General features: G+C 49.5%; 7 protein-coding genes across 7 annotated transcripts; 2 read left to right on the top strand and 5 right to left on the bottom strand.

Moving 5' to 3' along the window:
* Positions 1 to 553: 553 nt before the first annotated feature.
* On the bottom strand, positions 554 to 1602 carry F5J12DRAFT_783095 (uncharacterized protein; the record flags this gene model as incomplete). Its single annotated transcript, XM_051742821.1, is given in 4 exon segments — positions 554 to 835; positions 855 to 983; positions 1165 to 1355; positions 1518 to 1602. The coding sequence occupies 4 exon segments, from the start codon at positions 1600 to 1602 to the stop codon at positions 554 to 556; spliced, it is 687 nt and encodes a 228-aa protein (XP_051599822.1).
* Positions 1603 to 2641: 1039 nt separating this feature from the next.
* On the top strand, positions 2642 to 3130 carry F5J12DRAFT_893079 (uncharacterized protein; the record flags this gene model as incomplete). Its single annotated transcript, XM_051747623.1, has 4 exons — positions 2642 to 2737; positions 2790 to 2876; positions 2929 to 3030; positions 3086 to 3130. The coding sequence occupies 4 exons, from the start codon at positions 2642 to 2644 to the stop codon at positions 3128 to 3130; spliced, it is 330 nt and encodes a 109-aa protein (XP_051599823.1).
* Positions 3131 to 4142: 1012 nt separating this feature from the next.
* F5J12DRAFT_893080 (uncharacterized protein) lies at positions 4143 to 5481 on the bottom strand (the record flags this gene model as incomplete). The annotated part of the gene is made up of 2 exons (XM_051747624.1): positions 4143 to 5186; positions 5239 to 5481. 2 exons carry the CDS (start codon positions 5479 to 5481, stop codon positions 4143 to 4145), a joined length of 1287 nt encoding a protein of 428 aa, XP_051599824.1.
* Positions 5482 to 6745: 1264 nt separating this feature from the next.
* Positions 6746 to 8216, bottom strand: F5J12DRAFT_833877 (uncharacterized protein; the record flags this gene model as incomplete). Its single annotated transcript, XM_051745824.1, has 8 exons — positions 6746 to 6942; positions 7069 to 7237; positions 7286 to 7327; positions 7383 to 7478; positions 7529 to 7617; positions 7677 to 7701; positions 7779 to 8027; positions 8141 to 8216. Coding segments are annotated over 8 exons (915 nt in total), but the record flags the coding sequence as incomplete, so codon positions are not given.
* A 1235-nt stretch (positions 8217 to 9451) lies between these two features.
* On the top strand, positions 9452 to 10328 carry F5J12DRAFT_940267 (uncharacterized protein; the record flags this gene model as incomplete). Its single annotated transcript, XM_051749681.1, has 2 exons — positions 9452 to 9856; positions 9915 to 10328. Exons 1-2 carry the CDS (start codon positions 9623 to 9625, stop codon positions 10326 to 10328), a joined length of 648 nt encoding a protein of 215 aa, XP_051599826.1. The 5' UTR covers positions 9452 to 9622.
* Positions 10329 to 18250: 7922 nt separating this feature from the next.
* On the bottom strand, positions 18251 to 18901 carry F5J12DRAFT_940273 (uncharacterized protein; the record flags this gene model as incomplete). Its single annotated transcript, XM_051749682.1, has 4 exons — positions 18251 to 18319; positions 18453 to 18613; positions 18677 to 18781; positions 18871 to 18901. 4 exons carry the CDS (start codon positions 18899 to 18901, stop codon positions 18251 to 18253), a joined length of 366 nt encoding a protein of 121 aa, XP_051599827.1.
* Positions 18902 to 18917: 16 nt separating this feature from the next.
* On the bottom strand, positions 18918 to 19257 carry F5J12DRAFT_704985 (uncharacterized protein; the record flags this gene model as incomplete). Its single annotated transcript, XM_051740556.1, has 3 exons — positions 18918 to 18986; positions 19044 to 19088; positions 19156 to 19257. Coding segments are annotated over 3 exons (216 nt in total), but the record flags the coding sequence as incomplete, so codon positions are not given.
* Positions 19258 to 19552: the final 295 nt, after the last annotated feature.

The raw sequence follows: 19552 nt of genomic DNA on the forward strand, positions 1-19552 counted from the left end.
GGAAGAGAACAGTGGGTCTATACGGTCCTGCAATTATAGTTCTCCATGATACACCGGGGTTTCGGATCATAGGAGTAGTGCCAATTGGCGAGCACCTCTTCGAGTGTATATCCGCCAAAAGTAACCATAACACGGAAAGGGCTCGTTGTTGCCACATACATGAGACAGTTGGATTTCTTCATCTCGCCGCAAAGGGGGATGTACAGATGTACAGATCGTGCCTCCGCGCAGGGGAGTTTGTGATTCATAACCCGACCATACATATTGATTGGTGTAGTTCACAAGTCTGATAACAACCAGTGGTGATGAAAGTAAACGCAGCCACTAATGTACCCACCATGTGGATCCTCCTCCTTCATTTTAATGCTATCGCGTGAATTTTACTTGCACGGCAGCTAAGACTGTACCGAAAACGGGTTAGCAATGGAACAAGCCCGGGGGAGGCACTTACGATGCATGAAAGTATCACCGAATATATCGTATTGGTGTTGCCGCGTTACAATATGGAATAACAAGTGCGATTCAGAGACGATAAACTGCCAGCTGTGTCACTTCATGGAGGGGAGGAATTAGGGGTGGTTGACAAGGGTCGCTCGAGTGCCACCAAGCCGGCTTGTGACTCTTGTCCCTGTGAAGTTGTAAGCTGCTGTGGACTTCCCCCAGTCTCGAGGAGACCACATCCAGGAAATGCAGAAAGTAGTTTTCCCTCCTCCAGCTCTGCGCTCGAAGCGTTTATTTTTCCCAGCCAAAATGTTTCAGCGTTGGTTTCACGAAATGGGACGTTCTGCTCGGCAGCGGAAGAGAGCTCAAATTCAAGTGAAGACACGGGGCACCGCTGGGCAGAGCGATCGAACGGAATCGACGAGGTAGCAGATGAAATTCAAAATTTTGGACGGCGATGTGACGACAGGTGGCATGTTTGCGGACAGAAAATTCGGTGGCCACTTCGCAGATCTTGGACGAGCAGAGAAGCGCACGGAACACTACCACAGAAAATTAATTGACAGCGCACTCTCGACGGGGAAGTGTTGAAAAATGCCCAGAAGAATTGATTGAATTGTCGTTGTTAAGAGACGTTTGTCAGGTCCATCATGAGAGCCGCTGGCTGGGCGAAATTGGCGGAGTTCGAGCGAGGGACCCACAACGCTTTTTCAGCAGACCTACTCCCACCAGAATTTCTGACGACTTGAACACGTCGTACCCCTTGTGATAGTTGTCGCGGCATTCGGGCATCATTTCTTCGAGACTTTGGGTAACAATGAAAGGCAGAACCCAGAGATTCTTGCAGACGTTATCGCACACAAATCTTGCGCCCACCCATAACACAGAATTTCCAGTCGACCATCTGCCAGCGTCTGGATAAGAGGGCGCATGTCAACCCCTTTGGCATCGAGGGGGGGTCACCGCAATCTTGGCCGACTTCCCCGCCGCGTTGTTCGTGACAAAGCGCGACGGTGAAAAACTCGAGCAGCTTCGCTATGGAGTGTAGGTCCGTTTTCCTTTGTCGCAGAACTCACTCGATGCACGGCAAAGCACGCTGGGATCTTCCAATTCTTGATCGAGCCTAAATGCTGACGACGGGGGCTGGCTGAGGGGAGTCATCGTTTGAGGGTCGCACAGGTGCAGCATGACTAGTGAGTGTCTTCGTTCATTCAAATGCACTCCATTCATTCGGAGGCACGATCGGACAAGGGTATTGACGCAGCCTTGGTTGACAGACAGATTTATTGTCGGTAGATTCCCCCTGAAAACTTGAAGAGGGCAATTTCTTCATGGCTTCATCTTCTTCTATCACACGAGAGTGATCTTGGAAAACACTGTTGAAGCATTCGAGTTGAGTTGCACTGGAAGTCTCATGACGGCGGTGAGCAACTTGCCTGTGGGATTTTAGAATGGCGGTAGCGTGACGTGACACACCCCTTTTTCGTGTGACAGGTCACGCAGCACGTTTGCGTTCGCGACAGAACTGGGAGGACGGCGTAAAACGTGTATATGCACCAGCAATGCATACAGGAGGCTACATCGACGTCGATATTTTGTGGCCAGGTTGTCTAGGTCGCCTTGACCAGAGCAGAGGATCCAAAGCCACACTGGCACTATGAAGCTCAACTGTGCCGTCGAAGTTCTTCCTATGTTGTCGATAACGGAATTCAGAAACCTGTTTCGGTCATAGCAAACTTACGACGTGAAGGATGAGGGTCTGTTTCACTGCACGCCTTTTAACAGGGCGGTGGTTCCGGATGGATGGCCTGCGAGACCGGTGTGATCCCGGACGCGTCGTGGGTGGCTGGTAATGAGGGTTATTGTTATTCTGGCACGGGATGTCTTCTGTTGGCATGGATGTGGTCAGGGACTCATGGGATGCTGCCGTGGAAGCAGATGTGTTTGGACCCGGCGTATGTGGTGAATGACAATTCAAAATAAGCGCTGCGATAGGTTCCCGTTTCGAGATTCAACGTTTCAACCCTGGCGGTGTCTACGACATGGTCTGTTGACTCAATTTACGGCTTGACCATCCTATTCTATTGCATGTTTTAGACCCCGTTTGAATATTTAAGTTCTGGATGCTAGCTCCGGGTCCCTGGTGTCTTCTGTTTCTTTTTTTTTTCGTCCTCTTCACTCTGCAATCTTTCCTGTGCTGATGGACTCTGGAAAGCTACCGAATTACAGGTCGTCATACTTGTTCAGGTTTCATCCCTACGCAAGGGTGAAGCCCTCTGCCCGCGAGAGAGTGATGGTAAGTGATGACGTTTGTTGACCCACTGGTTCGGAACGCTCATGGTGGCTAGGCTGCTTTGTACACCTCTGACGACGATGGCCTTATTCCTGACGAACAATGCTTTATACCATCGTATCTAACCGCCGTCTCGGACTCTGTGAGGTCTTGATGGTATTTTCAACATATCCTATTGCTGATCCCCGTTCTAGAATCCGTGTAGCATCATCGCTCAGAACTTAGATGACGCTGTCAATGCCGCGCCCACTGCCGATGCGCCCCGAAGGAAGCTGAGCATGTCCACCCTAGTGGTAGTAAGTACAGCTACTTTCATCGTAGAATCAACTAGGTTCATCATGAATTACCCAGGATTTAGCGATCTTGATGTGTCGCAAGCCACCCTCCACCAGTTGACCGTCAGTACGAAGGTTGATCCCAGCTTTAACCCGAAAGATGAAATCACTTCTACCTCGTGCATTCACCCTTGTGGCGTCTATCTTAATTACGGTACAATTTCATGTATATCTAGTATCCGGTACGATGAAGCACAAACACTGCAGGTTAATATGAACTCTACAGATCCAGTAAGCCAACGTTGTTTTCCGAGTTCTCAGCCTGTCGGGAACCGAGATGTGCTGTATTGCGCACCTGAAGCCCCGTCTATGTACCTAACCCTGTACAAACACAGGACATAGGTGCAGTGGAATCATGCAGACTCTAAATAAGACGTGCCTAATAAAGAAGCACCCATACACACGAAGAGCGTCTTCTACATACGTTCGTGTCATCAAAATGTCGCCCCACTCGGGCAACTCTGGCGCGCTACCTTATGCACCGTTTCACATGGGCGGAACCAGCCTAACCTCGTGACGGCGAGGACACTGATATTGAGGAAGGCAATGGAGGAGAGGAGACTAACGGAAACAGTGGGAAAGGAAGGGCAAGGGCAGATTCGCAAGGAGTCGAAAGCAACGCCGAAGCGTGAAGGCGGAACCTTAGCGGGCGACAGGATCAGGGGCTCTGGGCCTGCAATAGTAAACACCGCTTAAATTCGGACTGTTGAATCTCACGACATCGAGCGACGCCATCCATCGAAAAGTGAGGTTGTCTTCGTAGGTACGAAATGAGTTCAGCCAATAGGGGGATTCCCTCCTAGTTGAACTAGCAGGGAAAGCCTGATATAACAATATGGAATGCACTGTTGTCCCAATGATTAGAATGAAAATACCATCAAAATCAAATGCCATTGCCACATTGCAATCACCAGCGAGGAGTGTGCAGAGAGACCACCATGTATGAAATCAAGCACAAACACCTAGGTTGGCAACAAAATGATCTGTAGAATCCTACAAATTGTGGACTATCAGTGGCGGGAGAAATGGGTGATACAATTCTGTGGAATACGCCACAACGCGGAAAACGACCACTACTTCAGGCGCAATGATTCCAACCTTGGTGCGAGAATTCTAAGATATCGGTCTATCGCGCTCCGATCTCCCATACAAGAGGGAATGATGCGCAACTTCTTAAGAGATAATGAACGCACGCCCGGATCTTCCTCAGGCAGAATCCTCGTATTGATGGCCATACAGAGCGAGGAAAGCTGTCGGCAGCCTTGCAAGAGTTCACGTATGCCTTCCAGTGTTACACATGCTTTGTTCTGTTGGAATCCTTCCAGGTATAGAGCCTCGATATCAGGCCACGCAAGCGTGACCTGTGTGATGAAGGCGTCACCGATATTCAGCGTACCGATAGAGTCGAGTTTGAGAACGCGCAAGCGGCGACATGCAAGGAGGGGTGTCAGTGTCGATTGCGGGAGGTCGAAGGAAGTGAGTTCGGTTTGGGCGCTTGAGCACCGCACGCTGAGCGTGTAAAAGTTTGGAGAGCGTTCGTGAATGCGCTCGATCTCTTGGAACAGTGTGTAGAGGTCACTCTGGGTGGCAGGCCAGCGATGGCAAACCTCAACAGAGCGAAGTTGGTATGAAGTGATAGAAGAAAGCAAGCTGAAACAACGCTTTAGAGAGGTAGCGAGGACACTTAGATGTTGGAGTGAGGGGAGTATCGGTTGCGCGGATGGATATATACCAACATCGGATCTATCGTTGACATCGAATCCATCGGGTAAAGTCACCGTTAAGTTGCATAAATATTGCAAATGGATCAACTCGCGCAGACTACTAGGTAAGATATCCACATGACGAGGGAGGGTGATGGTGCGCAGGTAAACCAGTTGGGGTAAACGGATGTGATCGAGGGACGGGATTGGATTTAGCTCTCCGCAGAGGACATTAGCGTTCAGAGTATGAAGCGACGAAAAAAGCTCGTGAGATAGGCTGGTCGAGAAAAAAGTGTGCAAGGTATTCTTCGAGACTTGAGTTAAATGTAGTGTGTTGCGGTCAAAAGCTCGGATTCGGCGAGAATATCTTTTCAAGCTCAGCCAGTCCTCATGCGAAGGTTCCTGCAGGAGACTCTATGGCGGTCGTCAGTGACCTCGAGGTACAGACGACTCAGGACAGACATACCAGGACACTGATGCCCCTATCTACCTCTATAGCCCAGAGGTGAGCAGGCAAACACATCGCAAGAGGGCTCAGGGAAGACTGCGTCCGCCAGAGAACGTCAAGCGCTGGGTCCTTGAACGCCTTGCATGTCCTCGCAAGTCTTGCAACGTCATTGTAGCGAACAGCGCAGATTTCAATGAAGTCAACCACCAAGAAACCAAAAATATGGTGACAAATTTCGAGGATTCGAAGACAGTTGTGCATGTCGTATCTCGTCCGCAGTGTATGGGAACTATCTTGGGGATGATCGACGATCGATTAGATCTTAGAGGTCTATCTCAATTGGCGTTGCCCATGTTTCCTTTCCTCTGCCGACAGTAGCGGAGCTTTATCTAGCACAACGAACATCGAGCCCGCAGATTACTTGTAAGATTTACCACGCAAGAAACTACGTACCACCGTTTTGTGGATTCTCGGCTGGCGATCGAGGCACACACTTGAAGTCTGAAGACCAGTCTACTTGCTGCGAGCTTGAAGGTAGAGAGGCGGTACCTCGTACGTTTGTCAAGTATCGGTGACCGACTCTTCCGACGCTTATCGTAGTGGGGAATGAACTCGACACCAATCGAACTTGAGTGTGGCACGACCCTTACTACTACATATGTGGTTTGTGAGTGTAATAATTTCGTTGGGCAGTGGCTCCGTCCGTTTGAACAATGTTTATAGGTAGCGCTGGAGTATCTCGAGATTCCCTACAAGGTCAGTATCCCCTTCTCCTTGCCAAGTTAATCATCCCTCATGTAATCCCGCAGTATCGTAAGTCTTACACCGCGATCATTTCGACGGCCCGGTGGTGAATAGACGAAGCCGATCCATACAAGAGTTGACTACCAGGTTTACTCGGGGCCGCCAATGTCCTCAAACGTTATCGTGGACTCGAACTTCTTCGAGGGCCCAAATTCAACGGTTGGTCGAATAGGCTTTGGGAGCATCCCGGGTTCAAGTGTACAGTACAGACATGCTTTATCTGCTTTATCTGAATAGCTACAACCGGTGAGCAATCTTACCTGACAAGGACATGAATGGCCCATTTTCAGGTAGTTATGCATTTAATAAGCCGAACGTGAGCCAAGTGGCGTTAAGAGGGGAATATTGAGATAGGGTTTACGAGGAGTGAACTGCAGTAGCAGTGGTTGTGGTTGAAGCTGGCGGAGCAAGGACTGTCAAGTGAAGGACTCGAACATCGTCGGAAGCCTGCCCGCTGCGTGACGGAGGGGCCGAAAGATCGCGACAGACGGCGAAACATGAAATGGACGAGGATGAGACATGGTCGCTCCTGAAATTTCATACCAGTTTAGGTCACTCGAAGCTATCTCCGGAAGGTCCTCGTTCCAGCCTTGAGACCCAGAGGTTGGAATTTATAACCTGACCATGCACGCTGACCGGTGTAGTTCACGGGTCTGATAACAGTCAGCGGTCATGGAAAGTAAACATAGCCATAGCGACGGTAGTACCTACCGTGTGCATCGCTATTTTGTCGCGTTACAACCGAATTGTTAGTCAGAATCGCCAACAAGAAAAAGTGCAAGGAATGAAATGGAGGTGGACAGATACAGATAGGTGAATACGCACCCCCATATCAATAACCCAAATGGGACACTGAACATGATTGCCATATGATCCGCACCGATCACTGTATCTGTTATTTCATTCACGTACTTTTGCCTATCACTCGTCCACCGATTAGCACTGAATTAACCCAACAAAAGTCAAAAAAGGAGTCCGAGGAACAGCATCCAATCGACCAAGGGCCCAGCCAAAATGATAACATGGCGAACTGAAAAAACTCACCACCTCTTCCACATTCTCCGCGGGCACAGGGTTGGCCGTGGAAGTTCAAAAAGTGGATTCGAGCTGTGAGTGTATCGTCGGGAGATTGTCGATGCATTAATCGCAAGGGGTAAGGTATGAGAATGCTGTAAGCAGAAAACGGTCGCACAGAATATACACCTGAATCGAACTGATGAAACACGTAAGCTCGAGGATCTCGCCGATACCTTCGGCTCACCTACTGCACACATGATAGGGTCGTTGACTTGTCCAGCTGAATCTGCATCCGGCAGTGAGTAACGAACGGTACAGACGTTCGAAATGAGAAGAAGGACACGAGAACAAATCTTGAAGAACGCGTACAATGTCCATCATTTTAGACAGTTCTGTGCTCTCGAACGGTGCGAGAGACGTATCGGAAGTAATTGATTCTGAGGTCTGACTAGTGTCATTCGATCGCAATAGATGGCGAGTTGCTCACTAGCATTAGCATGAATGACCAAGCCGTACAACTCTCGATAGACGGCGGCATCAAACATTCGCTCGTGCGGGTATAGTTCACAATGCGTCCTCTTCCGAACTCAGATGTCAGCTTCCAGCACACAACGCACCGAAACGCCTACACGCACCAATACCGCATCTCGAGCGCCATTTCTGTAATTACAATCGTCGCACATCGCACAGCATCGCACACGTGAGCTGGCCTCGAATCCCTACGATATCATACTCACTGATATGGCCTTGTTTCTTGATACCCCTCAAGTTCGCATACATTTTTCCTGGCACCAAACCATGCACCCAAAAGAGGAGTCTCCTCTCGGTATCGACAAAGTAATATTGACATTGTTTTCGACTCTTTCCATTTGCAAGTTCAAGGACAAGTTCGAAGGACAGAGATGAAGGTGGGGATGGGAAGGTGATAGAGTGAGATGCAGTGAGCTCAGAGAGGCGGGAAATGCATTTTTCGACGGCTCCCAAATCTTTGGGATTGCGCACGTCAGTGTCAGTGTCAATGTATATTCACTGGTGTGATGTTAACGAGGCCAGAAAGTGAGGTGAAACAAGGTGGACGGTATGAATCGGTTGCCTACACTTTGAATGTCACTGAAGTATGGAGCGCCTTCTGGGTGCGTACACACCTTCCAACTTGTGGGACTGAGATCTGGTTTGCTGTTCCGCGATGTCAGTGGAATTCCTTGTCTCCTCGTGTAGACGAGTGCACAGAATGGAACACATACATGAATTCTCCTTTATTGTATCTGTCTATTTCAGAGGCAGTAAATGAGGTGAACATCCTTGTTGGTAACTTTCCCGTAGTAGTGGTGGATTGTGAAGACAGTGACACGGACGACTCCATGACAGGTTGGGGGACGTCGTGCTGCATGGATGCTGAACTTTTCTGTATCGCGTGCCAGTCAGGGAACAAAGTCGCGGTGCTTAATCATCACTGCTACCGTCTTCCATGCCTACCGAGGAGGAAGAGCTGGTCGAGCTCATGCTCACTCTCAAGGTCAAACGAATCCATCCCATTTATTGGACATGACGGCGGGGACGCTTATATGTTGGGTATGGGGGAACGCGACGCCGGTCGAGGCTCGTAGCATTCTCGCATCTACACCCCAGATTGCGTATGCACTGATCACTCTCATGGTCAAGATGAACGCAATCGACGTACAAGTACTCCAAGTTAGTCGCATGTGCTCCCATTTTCACTAGACTTTTCGTTGTTTCCCTATGCAGAGGTCAACGAGCGCCTCGAAAATTTACAGCCCTCACTGGACACTTGCCAATTCTTCCGCTACCACTCTCCGTCTGGTACTCACCATAGTTCTTCGGTTGTTTCATTGCCACACTATCGCTGTTGGTTATTCACGTGGACAGTGCGATGTCTTGTAGTTGACCTTGTCACTGTGGAGCACCCGCACATATGGGGAGTGTGTGAACGTCAGCTGCCAGCGTGCGTGGATGCTCGAACGCGTTGTCATTCCCTGTAGTAGATGGAATTGGCGAGTGTAAGGGGGTATTTGATCAGGTCTGTGTTCGCTGCCAGCGCCTAACGTCTGAGGTTGGTGTTTCCTGCCTGAAAACCCAGTCCGTCCCTTTCCCTGCTGACGACGCTGTTCCTGCAGACCTAACCTCTTGATGTCGTTGCTGAGGAGGGGACCTTTCATTTGCACACGTAGCTCTTGTAGCCCATGGTCGTGATGTTTCCAATGGCATCGTGGCCTCTGCATCGACTACTGCACTCTACAGAAGTACCCCTGTCTACTTGAAGTGTCCGAGAGAGGGTTAAGGTTAACACATTCTAGAGATTCTACGACGAGCAGTACTGAAGTGGACCAGAGCGATCAGATGTCGGCAAGCAAGTTTGGCCCCAATGCTCCCCCTCCTCCTCTCGCACTGCTCCGAGATTTGTCTCCCGCTCTTCCTTGTAGTCCTGACACTTTGTATTCCACAGCGTATACAACAGAGCATCAATACGCTGTTCATCGTGGGCATGTCAAAGTGGCTGACATGACTGGAGTGGACGAGAGGAGCTTATCGTCGCCTGCTAACGCATCCCTGGCTGGCTGGCATGCATCTCGATGCACCGGTCGCTGGCCTTCTCCCCACTCCGTGTGTATTACTGGAAGGTGCGAACCAACCACCCCAGATGCTCTGCGTCCCATACGCTGTGCTCCATGATCTCGCCCAGTCTACGCATTTCAACCTGCCAGCAGAGACTCCTTCCATCAACCATCACTTAGAGGTTGTGGCTGCTTTGTCTTCTCTCATCGCTAGTAACCTGTCAGAAGGTGGGGGTCCCATCGTCAGTCCCAGTATCCCTTCGCTGATCTCTGCAGATAATTTTTGGCCCCCTTTACTAGCGACGGCTAATCCTGGAATGCTGGAATATTGCCTGCGTCGATCGCATATGCTCCTCCGTTCACACCAACGTCTGGACCATCCAAACCGATACCGTGCATGCAGGCGCAGAACTCGTACAAACCGTGCACCCCGCACAGAATCAAATGTCCCTCACCGCTTTCTATGAGTTCTTTTTGGCCGCCTTGCCTAGAGATGGTGCCCAATCCCAGCATGTTGCTTGCCGAGGTCGCATATACTCACTCGTTCCCACTTACACCTGGACCATCCATACCGACACCGATCGCACAAACGCGGAACTCGTCTACCACGTTCACTCTGATCACCCTGATCACCCTGTCCAACCCGCTCACTCCGTCCACCCTGCAGAGAACCAAACATGCAACATTCCCCTTACCCACCACCCCCGGCACTAAATGAACACAGGGTCATCAAGTACCCATCTTATTCTATGGGAACTCAGTCAAATATCCAGGCAAGAATGGAGAACCTGATGACAAGACGTTTAGCTGTCCCACGCCGCTTGGGCGGGGACACCTCGTCGTAGAGAGCATGTAAAGAGGCACATCAAGTGCATGCAACGAATGACGAAGGTGCGCACAGTCATTCGACGCTATATGTGTGTATGCAGTTGCGCTAATGTTGCTTCTTAAAGGTTGGGTCTGCCAGTATGGTGGGGAGGCCTGCAAGAATACCTTCAGCAGGAAGGATAAGTTAGACAGCACGTATGGAGGAACCATCCAGATCAAAAAAGTTGGGTGGATCTAACATGGAGCCGCAGTCACGTTGACAAAGGCTTCAAATCATGGGGGAGGCAGGGAGAAAGTTCCCATTTTTATAATCGCTAATTTTTCGATGATCTCTTCACGTACGAGTGTGTGCTCATTTTACTCTACGTACGACATTTCCTTATGCACCTTATCGTTACAACTTACTGTAGTCATAACGTCCTGCGCCATTTAGTACGATGTAGCATAGATTCCTACAGTGTATCACTCTTGTATTCTGGACGTGGCCCTTGGAAAGCGGAATATCAAGTATTGCTCTTTTGGTACGAGGGGGAGTCAGGTGTGGTCAGCGAACCAGCCAAGTATTGGACTCCACTAACCGCAGAAAATCCCGCCAGGCGCTAGGACTATAGTACTGTACTGTCCAGACATCCGGCTCGGCCGCTGGCCCGTCCACACCGTCAGTGGTGACGCACATGCTAGATGTTACCAAATGCAAGGAGGGGGTAGTAGCGTCAGCTCACCGTTTCTAGGATATGATATCCAGCAACTAGCGTATGCTTCCAGATATTAACCAGCGACCTTGGTCATCGACTTAGAACTCACTGACCAGTTATTCCACAAGGGCGACTGCCGTCGATGAGGGACTCCTTGCCCTTGTAGTGAGGAGAAAAGGTCCAGTAGTTTCATGTACATATCTCCCAGAAAGCTGCACATTTGTGATCGAGATCGGTGGCATGCACACGTTCACAACGTTCATAAATCGCGACGGTGGTCCCTGAGCGAACCATTGCTGATTTGCTTCTGGTCTCTGGAACTGCTTCAGAGCAAGGCAGCATACGGTGTTCCGGACGGGTGCGACTTACGGTTGTCATTGAGAGTGTCCGAGACCGAGCAACTAAACAAGTTGAGCGCAGACATTCTTGTGCACTGAAGCACTGGCCAGAACGCAGGCGGGCAATATAGGTGTATGCCTACCCTAGCCTTGCTTGCCTACGGCTGACTCCCCCTTGTCGAAAACGCAACCGAGAACAATTCAGGGGATGACCAGCAATGAACGCTAAAGAAATTGTCGATCTGCACACCCGTTCTGCATCACATGCCATGCACGTGCATGGCAAAACAGTTTACTGGAGGGGTGGTTGGGCGGAGGAGCCTTCCGATGACACTTGTTCAGGTGTGGTACTGTAGTAGACCTTCGCTGACTGACTTCGCCTGGCAATGGAGGTTGGTAAGTGCCTGTGGGCATTCCTCGACAGCACGAACCACCGACGTGTATATGGCGACCGCGGCTGCTGACTGGCGCGTCTGCGTATCGGAGTGGGCGATGTCGAGCACAGAGATATCGACCGCCAGCAGAACAGTGGACTGTGGGTTTGGCAATTTGGCACATTGGGGGAAGATGTGCTGCTTACATAATACGTACAGCCTCACCTTTTCCACATCTCCCGTCGTCGACGTCGAACAGAACTCACAAACCGTACACGAAAAACCTTTTCAATGGCACGCATGCAGTCGAAGAAACATCGTCGTCTCTTGGATTTCGGGAAGCCGCCCGGTTCTGCGCCTAGCGGTCTCACGGTACGCATGTTTTCTTTGCTAGGGGATGGCATGTTGATTTTGGGGTTCAGTCTCAACGCCCTTCTCAGGCTCCGCCAGAGAGTCCTGCCCTTGATGTGGAAACTTCGAACAGCGCATCCAAGGGAGGGCTTTCCAAGATCAAGCGCTTCTTTCATCGGAAGACTCAAAGTCATCAAACCACTGCGACGCAGGAAGCTCAAACAAATGCCGATGGGGGTCCTCCGGAACAAACAGAGCAATTACCGGCGCCTGGAACAGAGGAAGTACGTTATCTGCAATCCCCCTGCTCATGCTATGAGCCTGGCTGATCCCCTTGGGACAGACTCAAAGGCCTGCCGACGAGACACAGTCAGCACCCGCGTCAGCTGCGGTTGGAAAAGATGTCGATGGCGCGGTGAAAGCATTCCATGACATCAATCCTATTTCGCCCATCGGATGCGGCGTTATCAGTGTCGTCGATGACAGCCAATACCCGGTTCACGGAGATCCAAAACTTCAGCGATACGTATCTCCAACCTTTCAAAGTTTTCAATGAAATCGTTACTACTCTTTCCAACGTGCGTGTTTCATATTTACATCCGATACCTTCACCACATGTGTGCGCCAGGTTCACCCCTATGCCAAGATTGCACTGGGAATCTTGTCCGCTGCTTCCAATGTACGTTCACGCTTCAACGGACCTTCCTTATTTCACATCGTCCACAGCTGCTTATCAGCCAAGTTAATCGAGATGCAGCTGTATCCAGTCTGCTGAATAAGATCAGGAATACCTATGAATTTCTTGCGGAAGATGACACCATGAAGACTATCGACAACATGAAGAATACCCTTGGGATGATCGCGCGGGTGATAAGTGACTCTGCACAATTTATCAAAGACTATTCCGACATGAAGAGCTTCTGTACGTCTTATTTTTATGTTGTTTCGTATGCTGGTGCGATACGTACGTCGCCAGGGAAGAGATTGGGGAAAGACATTTTGTCTGAAACGCAGACCTATTGTCGATGGCCACATCAAAACTCTAGACGACTTGATGCAGCAGTATCGCGACCGCACCATCCGGAACATTCACATCAACATGTATCGCGTATTCGAGGATTTTGAACCTCGATGGCATGGCTTATGCGGGCGGGGCCGGCCTGAACACGACCAAGAGATGTCTTGATGGTACGAGGACCGAGATATTACAGCAGATCATTGGTTGGATCACAAATCGTGACGTCGATGCGCCCCGGATCTTGTGGCTTCATGGTCAGGCTGGGAGGGGAAAGTCAGCTATTGCGCATACAATTGCATCGTGGGTCAAGGACGTGGGGGCAATTGGATCTTGCTTTTGCTTCGTCCGTGACCGACAATCTGAGCACCGCGAAGAGAAGATGTTCACTACCATCGCGCGAGATCTGGCTGGACGTGACCCTGCGTTTCGACGAGCATTAGGCTATATTCTTGCGGAGGATCACACTCTCAAGACCACCCCTGACGCAGCGCAGCAATGGCAGCAGGCTCATCTTGGAACCGTTGTCGAAGGCCATGGGAGCGATAGTCGGAAACGTGGTTGTGGTGATAGATGCCTTGGACGAAAGTGGGACAGACGAGTCAAGAAGGCACATTTTGTCACTCCTCGTGTCGACCGAGGCGGCGCTTTTACCTGCCAATTTCCGCATTCTTTTGACGTCCAGACCGTTGCCGGACATCGAGTACGTGCTGGGACATTCTCAGCATGTGTTAACAACCTGTCTGGACGACGTCCCTTTGGAATCCGCAGAACGTGACATCCGTCTATTCGTTACCAAAGAAATTGGCCACCTGAAAAATATTGGATCCACCGAGATAGACCAGATGGCTGAGAAGGCAAACGGGTTGTTCGAATGGGCGCGTCTGGCCTGTGAATTTATCAAGCCAAGGAAAGCTGGACATACCGTAAAGGAACGCTTCGACGATGTGGTCACTTTGCAATCTGGAGAGGGGAAGACGCTTCTGGATGCAACGTACATCTCAATCCTGGAGAGTGGTATACCCACATCGCCAGTGCCCCTTTCGCGATTCCTTTCGGTGATGCGACAGGTTTTGATGGTCGCGGAGCCCCTACCGATGAAGACACTGAACCTGATGCGAATGCATTTCCCAAGGGAGGATGATCGCTATGACATTTCTGTCATCTTGGAGTTCATGGGTCCAGTGCTAAGTGGCATCAATGCCCATTCAACTCCTGTCTGCCCTCTCCATGCATCATTCTATGACTTCCTAACTGATCCTTCACGGAGTGGGGTCTACTTCATTGACATGTCTGACTTCGTATGACCAGTCCTTTGCATCGTTGCAAATTCTGTGCAGTGATCTTAAATTCAACATCTGTGGACTGGAAAGTTCCTACTTCAGCAATGCAGAAATTGCTGATTTACAAGAGAGGAAGGCTCAAAATATCATGTCTCATCTATCTTATTCCTGTCGATTCTGGGTCCAACACCTACAGAAGACTGGATTTGACTCGAGGCTGGCAATACTGGTGCACACTGTGGTTGGAAGTGAAAGGCTTCTGTTCTGGCTTGAGGCCATGAGTCTGCTTGGTTTAGTTGGGAATGCTGCAGATGCCCTTGCCTGTACTGCAAAGTGGCTGAAGGTGAGTATTGCATAATTTATGGGTAACATCATCTGAGACCAATGAAAGGGCCAAAGTGGGTTTGAGGATACATTAGCATTGGAAAAAGATGGGATACAGTTCATTTTGAACTATGGGAATGCAATCTCACACAGTGCAATGCATGTCTACCTCTCTGCACTCCCATTTTGTCCATCAAATGCTTTGCTATCAAAAATGCTCATGCCAAAATTCCATTGTCTAGCAGTAGTTTTTGCAGGAGGGTTCAAGGAGTGGCCAGATGTTCAGCTGATTTTAAAGGGTCATCAATGTTATGTCAGATCAGTGGCATTCTCTGCTGATGGGAAGAGGATTGTCTCAGGCTCATATGACAACACTGTGAGGGTTTGGGATGCTGAGAGAGGTGTGCAAGTTGGCAGCCCTCTGGAGGGTCATACAGATTGGGTCAGATCAGTGGCATTCTCCCCTGATGGGAAGAGGATTGTCTCAGGCTCTTCTGACAACACTGTGAGGGTTTGGGATGCTGAGAGAGGTGTGCAGGTTGGCAGCCCCCTGGAGGGTCATACAGATTGGGTCAGATCAGTGGCATTCTCCCCTGATGGGAAGAGGATTGTCTCAGGCTCTTCTGACAAGACTGTGAGGGTTTGGGATGCTGAGAGAGGTGTGCAGGTTGGCAGCCCTCTGGAGGGTCATACATATTCTGTCAGATCAGTGGCATTCTCTCCTGATGGGAAGAGGATTGTCTCAGGCTCAGATGACAAGACTGTGAGGGTTTGGGATGCTAAGAGAGGTGTGCAGGTTGGCAGCCCTCTGGAGGGTCATACATATTGGGTCAGATCAGTCACATTCTCCCCTGATGGGAAGAGGATTGTCTCAGGCTCATATGACAAGACTGTGAGGGTTTGGGATGCTGAGAGAGGTGTGCAGGTTGGCAGCCCTCTGGAGGGTCATACATATTGGGTCAGATCAGTCACATTCTCCCCTGATGGGAAGAGGATTGTCTCAGGCTCTTCTGACAAGACTGTGAGGGTTTGGGATGCTGAGAGAGGTGTGCAGGTTGGCAGCCCTCTGGAGGGTCATACATATTCTGTCAGATCAGTGGCATTCTCCCCTGATGGGAAGAGGATTGTCTCAGGCTCATATGACAACACTGTGAGGGTTTGGGATGCTGAGAGAGATGTGCAGGTTGGCAGCCCTCTGGAGGGTCATACATCTTCTGTCACATCAGTGGCATTCTCCCCTGATGGGAAGAGGGTTGTCTCAGGTTCAGATGACAAGACTGTGAGGGTTTGGGATGCTGAGAGAGGTGTGCAAGTTGGCAGCCCTCTGGAGGGTCATACATATTCTGTCACATCAGTGGCATTCTCCCCTGATGGGAAGAGGATTATCTCAGGCTCTTCTGACAAGACTGTGAGGGTTTGGGATGCTGAGAGAGGTGTGCAGGTTGGCAGCCCTCTGGAGGGTCATACATATTCTGTCACATCAGTGGCATTCTCTCCTGATGGGAAGAGGATTGTCTCAGGCTCATATGACAAGACTGTGAGGGTTTGGGATGCTGAGAGAGGTGTGCAAGTTGGCAGCCCTCTGGAGGGTCACACATATTCTGTCACATCAGTGGCATTCTCCCCTGATGGGAAGAGGATTGTCTCAGGCTCAGATGACAAGACTGTGAGGGTTTGGGATGCTGAGAGAGGTGTGCAGGTTGGCAGCCCTCTGGAGGGTCATATATATTCTGTCACATCAGTGGCATTCTCCCCTGATGGGAAGAGGATTGTCTCAGGTTCTTCTGACAAGACTGTGAGGGTTTGGGATGCTGAGAGAGGTGTGCAGGTTGGCAGCCCTCTGGAGGGTCATACAGATTGGGTTGGATCTGTGGCATTCTCCCCTGATGGGAAGAGGATTGTCTCAGGCTCATATGACAAGACTGTGAGGGTTTGGGATGCTGAGAGAGGTGTGCAGGTTGGCAGCCCTTTGGAGGGTCATACATCTTCTGTCACATCAGTGGCATTCTCCCCTGATGGGAAGAGGATTGTCTCAGGCTTTTCTGACAACATTGTGAGGGTTTGGGATGCTGAGAGTTATGAAGAAATGATCTGCAACCAAGACACATTTGAACCCCCTGCAAAGAACCCAAAGAGTGCATGTCCCTTGCCTTCCCCTGCAAATAGTGAGTATTTCCTATGTCTTATGGATCTCAGTTATACTCAAACCATTCAGCATACTCAATATGTTTTTCCTCCATGTCTTTTCATGCATTGCATGATGCTGGGCAACTGCTTGATGGTCTCCAGGATGAACATGCCAGTGTTAGGGATGACACTGTGAAACTTTACAGTGATGGCTGGTTGAAGGGCCCAAATGGAAGATTGCTTCTGTGGATACCTGCATCACTCAGGGTGCCCTTTTACTCTCTGTGGACCACAGCAGTCATCCCCAATGGGTGCTGTGTAGAATTAGATCTGAGCCAAATGGTTCATGGTACCAAATGGCATCAATGTTTCAAGTCTACTGAGATTTAGTCTTCACTTACTATCCATGTATATCCTTTTACTTCTCTATTGTGAACAATAAATGTTTTTGACAATCAAGATCATAGTTACATTCCTCTTGATTTTACACCAGGAAATCAATACTTGCTTACAGTGGCAGATATGATGTACAATCTTGTCATGTGCTGCATGCAGAAATTCTGCATAGGTAATGTTGCCAAATAATAGCCATACTGAATAACCATCCTGTATACATGTTCATAAAGCAGGATGCCATTCTGCTGGCTTTTACACAATTCCTGAAGTTGCTGAGAGTCTTGTCAATTCAAGTGACCATACCATTGGGTTCAGGGATTGCTCCCTCTAGTATTTTTTCCACATACTTTGGCATACTGGTCATGTTGGCCCCACATAATTCTCTTATTCACTACTGACTGTATCAGTAACTTAGCAAAATTTCTGAGGCTCTGAAATCATATTTTTCAGTCTGTCAAGTACAGGTTTACCCTTAGGTGACCAGGCTTCAAGTCCAGGTGACAGGGGCTAAAGTCTAATTGGACCAGAGTTAAGGCCAGGTGACAGGGGCCAAGTCTGGAGGTCTGGAGTCAAGGCCAGGTACATGGGAACAAGGCCAGGAGAGTGGGAAACTGACTGGTCTCAGAGCACACACAGGGGGAAGCTGGTCCAGGGTTGGATCTACCTCCCTTGGTCTCAGCTTAGTGCTGTTATGTATGATACATTGTTTGAAAGCCTTTGTTGAATAGTACAAGGCCCCCAAAAAGGGTGAGAAGTGGAATGCTGGAATGGGCAGGAATGGATGGTGATTTGGGTTGAAAAAATCTTCACAGGCCTCCATCACATCATTGTTGACTGAGATGAGGTACTTAACTATTGTGAGGTTAGTGAATTATTGACTTAACCTCCCCATTCACAAATTTTCCTCAGAGGCCATTGTTGCTTGATGTGGAGGTACTGGCAGCCTCCCTGCTGAAAAGAGTGAGTGCCATAAGCTGCAGGATTGGGTTGAGGTCCAGCAAGTTGTCTCAGAACATTTCCAGGAACTGTCCAGATGACTTTCAAACCAGATGCCACATCAGCTGGCTGATTGTCTTGGCAAGCCTGAGGTGCAGAACTCTATCTCACCATTGGTATGTTGGCTTCTGCAACATGGTCACCAGAAGCAATTTTGTGGAAGAGGTAACTGGACATGATGTTGGATGCTATGATCCACTCAGATGTGGCCCTTACAGTGCAGAGGTGAGCTTCCAATTGATGGAACACCCACAGGAAATATGGTTTGATGTCTGCTGGTGCAATTAGTCCAAGATAACCTCACCATGCTGTCAGCATGGCTCATGCACACTCACCTCCAGTTTGGTGGGTTTTATGGAAAGGGAGGGTAATGGACATGCCAGTTGTAGTGCCAGTGGCATCATACATGAAGTTGATGTCATGGACTTGAATCTTGAGAACTTCATCAAATCAGGGAAGGCAGATGAATGCAATTGTATAGGCAGCTTGTAAGAGGCAATGCACCCAAGCACCACCCCAGCCTGCCAACCTGTCATCTTGACCATGATGGTTGGGGTCATGAGGTCAATGAGTGCCAGGCTGGTATGGATGGATGGTCCAATTGTCAGGTAGATGGTTGAAATGATAGAGTTGTGAGAGTATCTCCTGTGGGAATGGGTAGTGAGCTTCCCAGAACCATTGCACCAGTGGTATCAATGTAACTGATGAGATTGTGTGTGCACTGATGGTAACCTCACCAGCTTGGACCTGTAATGTGTAAGGGAGGGGTATCAGTGAGACTTGTTCACCACCCATATATAGCCCAGACAAAGACACATATCTTGCAGCACTGTAAGGCACACATGTAAGATGACACCTGTACAGACATACTTGGGTTCCCCAGTACCTCTGACTGATGCCAGGGCATATCACCAAGTCAATGTAACCACCCAAAGGCATAGGTCATCACTGCCCTCATCTTCTGCACATGGCCATAAGTGCCTCATTCCTCAGATGGTGGTTTACTAGTGCCCTTCAGTGTGATCAAATCCTGCCAGAGTCAACATCATTTTCATCAGTTTGAGGCAGTGATAATAAACAGGAGAGACAAGGGATACACATTCATAATCCAGGCAATGATGAATGTTGTTGCATCATGATGGGGTTGGTTGGAATAGAACAACTTGTCACCTCACATCCATCCCATGCCCACAAGAAATTTCTGACACTGC

Source organism: Pisolithus orientalis, assembly GCF_024613125.1.
Source record: "Pisolithus orientalis strain OTSU chromosome Unknown F5J12scaffold_15, whole genome shotgun sequence".
NCBI lineage: Eukaryota > Fungi > Basidiomycota > Agaricomycetes > Boletales > Pisolithaceae > Pisolithus > Pisolithus orientalis.